This window comes from Oncorhynchus clarkii, chromosome 18 (assembly GCF_045791955.1).
Source record: "Oncorhynchus clarkii lewisi isolate Uvic-CL-2024 chromosome 18, UVic_Ocla_1.0, whole genome shotgun sequence".
Taxonomy (NCBI): domain Eukaryota; kingdom Metazoa; phylum Chordata; class Actinopteri; order Salmoniformes; family Salmonidae; genus Oncorhynchus; species Oncorhynchus clarkii.
This window is the reverse complement of record NC_092164.1, coordinates 5,470,285-5,476,636: the sequence shown is the minus strand read 5'-3', so window position 1 is coordinate 5,476,636 and position 6,352 is coordinate 5,470,285. Positions and strand designations below refer to the sequence as shown.

Genomic DNA, 6,352 nt, shown 5'->3' with positions numbered 1-6,352 from the left:
CAACAAGCTCCTGCAACAAGCTCCGGCAACAAGCTCCTGCAACAAGCTCCCGCAACAAGCTCCTGCAACAAGCTCCTGCAACTGTCTCTCACTCCTGTGAGAGAGTCAGTCAGTCAGTTCAAACCTTGTCGAACTCTAACCAGAAGGCCAACTCCTTTTGCCCTGCCTAGCAACTCACTGCAAGTAGGTTGTTCTCTCCTCTACCTGGGGGAAGCTTTGATCCCACATCAGGCTTAGAAGACCTTCACATGTCCCAAATGGCACCCTAGTCTCTATATGGTGAATTATTTTTGACCAGGGTCCATAGGGATCATAGGGCTCTGGTCAAAAGTAGTGCACTATATAGGGAATATGGTGTCATTTGGGACAAAATCCATTCTCCTTCACAGGTTGTAATTTTAAGGAGTTCAAAAACAAACATGTAGCAATACTGCCACCTACAGGACAACCTGTGCACGTACCTTCATGCATCATTGGCTAGTTGCATACAGCCTTTCTTCCATATGGGACCACATGTCAAATTCAATGAACATGATTACTGCCCTGCCATGAATGTGACTATTTTAATATACTGTACCTGTGCTGCCTTGTACTGTAACATCTGACTATTGGCTACAGTGGCCTAAGGCAGTTCCAGACCATTCATTCTGCTCCAGTCATGAGTATCCGACTGTAGTTTGAGCTGTGTTTGTGTAAACAGATCATGTTGTGGTGTTGTTAATGCTGGGAGGAAACTCTCACGCTACAGGGACTCACAGCTGTGGCCCTCCCTCCCTCCCTCCCTGAGCTCCTACTGCTGTCCCTCCCTCCCTCCCTCCCTCCCTCCCTCCCTCCCTCCCTCCCTCCCTCCCTCCCTCTCTACTGCTGATGGAACCTGTTGGCCCTCTGGCTGCTGCAGCATCTCCAGTCCTCTGGGGGACAGAAAGAGGGACGTACCAACATATATATGGATAGACAGGCAGGCATGGCCGGACAGAGGGACAGAAAAACAGTCAGACAATCAGACAGTCAGACAGACAGACGGACATTTACACAGACAGTCAGACAAAACGTCTGAAAGGCAAACAGTCATACAGACAGTCAGACAGTCACCTAGACAGACAGATAGACAAACAGTCAGAAAGACAGCCAGAAAGAGAGTCAGACATATAGACAGTTTGCCAGTCAGTTAATCAGACAGACAGACAGACAGACAGACAGACAGACAGACAGACAGACAGACAGACAGACAGACAGACAGACAGACAGACAGACAGACAGACAGACAGACAGACAGACAGACAGACAGAAAGAGAGTCAGACATATAGACAGTCAGCCAGTCAGTTAATCAGACAGACAGACAGACAGTCGTCGCCTGTTCTGTCATCTTTATATAGGCCTGGTCACATCACCTCCTTGGAACTTGATCCCTCAGCCACTTCATCTGCATTCTGGGAATTGTTCACATCCTCCTGGACCACCCACATATAAGCACACATACAGTAAACACACACACCAATTATTATTGTGCTGTAATACGGAACACAGCTGGTCTGACCATTTGGCCTAGAGGCTACAAGTGGACCACTTCCGTTGAGGTGGGACCTCCGGCACCTGCCCTTCTTTGAACTCTCCCCCATACAGAAACAAACAGACAGGTGATGAATGGGTTGTAGAACCTACATCTATGAAGATATATCCATCAACCAGGCTTCCTCTGAACCACCTACACCTGTCTCCTAGTGGGATGTTGAGGATGTGCTCTGGGATCTGAACCTGTACAAAGGGCTGGTTATAGCTTGTGACATATACACACAAACACCAAGTATACATAACCTGTAACCCTAAAACCTATTTTCAAAATATGGAAATTCATCTTGGTATGATCATCCATGATGAAGTTGATTTGAGTGGTTTGGACAGTTCACTCTGCCAGCGCGTGGCACCATCTTAAGGCAGCTGCGCCCTCTCTTCTCCCCGGTTCCCCGTGCAGACCCATGGGAAGAAGTTCAATTTCGGTGGAAGGGAAGAGCGCCCCCGTCTCATCTCCCACCTACAACCATATTAGAGCCAGAGCATAACAGAAGCAGCCGTCGATGCGGCAACAAGGAATGCCAGAGAGAAGAGGTGCCGCTGTTTCCGTTTTTGGAACACCTCCTTGGGCCATAGCCATAGGCTGCTGGAGACAGGGATAATCGGTCAAACTGAAACCTGTTACCGTTTACCGTTACCAGAGGCGACTCATGGAGGCGCGTTCATCACCCATCTAATATTAGAAACCTTGCATCGGCGCTGTCATCCAGAGCGTGCGCGCTTTACTTTATCACTGCCACTGGGTCTCGCGCGCACGGCGCACCAACGGATAATAGCAACAGGGGCCGAGCGACATATTTGTAAGTTGAAGGAGCAGTGCGGAAATGGACATGGATGTGTTGGTCAGGGTGTCGGGTTTTACGCAGGCGTCCGCCGCTCGGGCAGCTAGGCAGTGATATGCCGAGCCCTATTTTGAGTCGAGAATGACCCGCCACCTGTTCCTCTCTGTCTGGCCGATCTGACTGCCCGTTCCCCCCGCCAGACACCGTCCTCTGACTGTCCTCTCACTCACTCCCTGACTGTCAACCTCGGGTGTCATTCTTTCACGCAATTTAGCCGAGCTCGGTAACCCACTGTCCATTATTGTAAAGCGGTCAAAGAACAGTCCCTATTCTATTTTATACCTGTCTGGATTCTGTTGTGCTCTCCTGTGGGATTTTACGCATTTGTCTGTGGAACTTTGGAAGGAAAACGGAAGTATGGCTGAGGCCGGGCGACCTGAGGACCAGTGTGACGAGGCGGTAGAGGATGAGTTTGGGGAGATAATAAAATGTCGATCAGGTAGGAATGGCTTTCAATACCTAGTCTACAATAAGCACCAAGCGAGTTGCCAATGCCAACATCTCACTGACGCGATAGACACCAACCTCATCAAGTGTTCCAAAAGATGTTGTTACACAATGGGCCAAGAGTTTATGAGAACTTGTTTAGATATTAGCCATATGTAAACAGAGGTTGCGTATCAGAAATGGTCAGTGCCTGATACGATACCACCTGTTGAACTAGTTTCCCCTCTCATCCTCATAACAATATGTCACGTATTAAGTTGGTGAGTGATAATATTAAGGTTTGTCCGTGCTAGTCAGGTCATGCAGATAGTCAGAGGTACCAGTGGTTTGTCTCTGTCTGAAAGGATGATCTATGAGCCCCCTGTCCACCCAGTAGGTGTTGTCACTTGTCAGCTTTCGTCTCTCTCTCTCGTCTCTCTCTCTCGTCTCCCTCTCTCTCTCTCGTCTCTCTCTCTCTCTCCCCTCTCTCTCTCTCTCGTCTCTTTCTCTCTCTCTCTCTCTCTCTCTCGTCTCTCTCTCTCGTCTCCCTCTCTCTCTCTCTCTCGTCTCTATCTCTCCCCTCTATCTCTCTCTCTCTCTCTCTCTCTCTCTCTCTCTCTCTCTCTCTCTCTCTCTCTCTCTCTCCCCTCTCGTCTCTCTCTCTCTCCCCTCTCGTCTCTCTCTCTCTCTCTCTCTCCCCTCTCGTCTCTCTCTCTCTCTCTCGTCTCTCTCTCATCTCCCTCTCTCTCTCTCTCGTCTCTCTCTCTCGTCTCGCTGTCTCTCTCTCGCTATCTCTCTCATCTATCTCTCTCCCCTCACTCGCTCTCTCTCTCATCTTTATCTGCCCTCTCTCTCTCCCCTCTCTCTCTCTCTCTCTGGCCTCTCTCTCTCTCTCGTCTCTGTTCTCTCTCTCTCTCTCTCTGCCCTCTCTCTATCTCAAAAAGATGAAGCGGTGTACATTGTAAATACCACCAAATAAACAGATATATATTGGTGGTATTTACAATATTGTTTGTGCTCCACTGGTTTAACAGATATGTGAGTTTATCAAAGTTTATGAATGGGTGGCAGGTAGCCTAGAGGTTAGAGCATTGGGTTACAAACCAAAAGGTCGCCAGCTCGAATCTCGTGAGCAAGGCACCCTGATTTCTCCAGGGTCGCTGTTGATAATGGCAGACCCTGGCTGTGACCCTACTCTCTGAGGGTGTCCCAAGTTGGGATCTGCAAAAAAACACATTTACAATCCACACGTGTATTATTACACACGGGTACATATGTGAAATAGGCCAAAATGTAAGCACCCTCTGCCCGGCTCTGCCCGGCGCCGTCAATAATTAATGTTCTGCATTAAAAGCAGGGGTCGAGTCTATTTGCGCTCCACCGGCTGAATTAGGACGGGTCACCAGCTACACAGGATGGAAATAGAGGCTGGAAGCAGTTGCCTAACTCCGAGCCGGCCCTCCACGGTGTGGGGTTTCACATATCCTAGTTTGGGAAGCTACCACCACTATCGTTGCCCCCCCTCCCCCCTCACATTGCTCTCAGCTGACAAAGTTGTTGACTTTGTGACACATTGTTTGGGAATGTTTTTTTTTTATCAGTCTCCTGTATCCTACAGAATGAGGTTGTATCAGTCACCTGTATCCTACAGAATGAGGTTGTATCAGTCACCTGTATCCTACAGAAGGAGGTTGTATCAGTCACCTGTATCCTACAGAAGGAGGTTGTATCAGTCACCTGTATCCTACAGAAGGAGGTTGTATCAGTCACATGTATCCTACATAAGGAGGTTGTATCAGTCACCTGTATCCTACAGAATGAGGTTGTATCAGTCACCTGTATCCTACAGAAGGAGGTTGTATCAGTCACCTGTATCCTACAGAAGGAGGTTGTATCAGTCACCTGTATCCTACAGAAGGAGGTTGTATCAGTCACATGTATCCTACAGAAGGAGGTTGTATCAGTCACCTGTATCCTACAGAATGAGGTTGTATCAGTCACCTGTATCCTACAGAAGGAGGTTGTATCAGTCACCTGTATCCTACAGAAGGAGGTTGTATCAGTCACCTGTATCCTACAGAATGAGGTTGTATCAGTCACCTGTATCCTACAGAAGGAGGTTGTATCAGTCACCTGTATCCTACAGAATGAGGTTGTATCAGTCACCTGTATCCTACAGAATGAGGTTGTATCAGTCACCTGTATCCTACAGAATGAGGTTGTATCAGTCACCTGTATCCTACAGAAGGAGGTTGTATCAGTCTCCCGTATCCTACAGAATGAGGTTGTGTCAGTCTCCTGTATCCTACAGAAGGAGGTTGTATCAGTCACCTGTATCCTACAGAATGAGGTTGTATCAGTCACCTGTATCCTACAGAAGGAGGTTGTATCAGTCACCTGTATCCTTCAGAATGAGGTTGTATCACTCACCTGTATCCTACAGAATGAGGTTGTATCAGTCACCTGTATCCTACAGAATGAGGTTGTATCAGTCACCTGTATCCTACAGAATGAGGTTGTATCAGTCACCTGTATCCTACAGAAGGAGGTTGTATCAGTCACCTGTATCCTACAGAAGGAGGTTGTATCAGTCACCTGTATCCTACAGAAGGAGGTTGTATCAGTCACCTGTATCCTACAGAATGAGGTTGTATCAGTCACCTGTATCCTACAGAAGGAGGTTGTATCAGTCACCTGTATCCTACAGAAGGAGGTTGTATCAGTCACCTGTATCCTACAGAATGAGGTTGTATCAGTCACCTGTATCCTACAGAAGGAGGTTGTATCAGTCACCTGTATCCTACAGAAGGAGGTTGTATCAGTCACCTGTATCTTACAGAATGAGGTTGTATCAGTCACCTGTATCCTACAGAATGAGGTTGTATCAGTCACCTGTATCCTTCAGAATGAGGTTGTATCACTCACCTGTATCCTACAGAATGAGGTTGTATCACTCACCTGTATCCTACAGAATGAGGTTGTATCAGTCACCTGTATCCTACAGAATGAGGTTGTATCAGTCACCTGTATCCTACAGAATGAGGTTGTATCAGTCACCTGTATCCTACAGAAGGAGGTTGTATCAGTCACATGTATCCTACAGAAGGAGGTTGTATCAGTCACCTGCATCCTACAGAATGAGGTTGTATCAGTCACCTGTATCCTACAGAATGAGGTTGTATCAGTCACCTGTATCCTACAGAATGAGGTTGTATCAGTCACCTGTATCCTACAGAATGAGGTCGTATCAGTCACCTGTATCCTACAGAATGAGGTTGTATCAGTCACCTGTATCCTACAGAATGAGGTTGTATCAGTCACCTGTATCCTACAGAAGGAGGTTGTATCAGTCACCTGTATCCTACAGAATGAGGTTATATCAGTCACCTGTATCCTACAGAATGAGGTTGTATCAGTCACCTGTATCCTACAGAATGAGGTTGTATCAGTCACCTGTATCCTACAGAATGAGGTTGTATCAGTCACCTGTATCCTACAGAATGAGGTTGTA

At 47.4% G+C, this 6,352-nt stretch overlaps 1 protein-coding gene across 1 annotated transcript in view; it reads left to right on the top strand.

Annotated features, from left to right (window-relative positions):
* The first annotated feature begins 2,546 nt into the window (after positions 1-2,546).
* LOC139373933 (dystrophin-like) overlaps positions 2,547-6,352 on the top strand; it is a 187,960-nt gene continuing 184,154 nt past the window's right edge. The window contains exon 1 of the mRNA XM_071115018.1: positions 2,547-2,854. Coding sequence (XP_070971119.1) covers positions 2,773-2,854 — 82 coding nt within the window. The 5' untranslated portion in view covers positions 2,547-2,772. The remainder of the gene's footprint in view (positions 2,855-6,352) is intronic.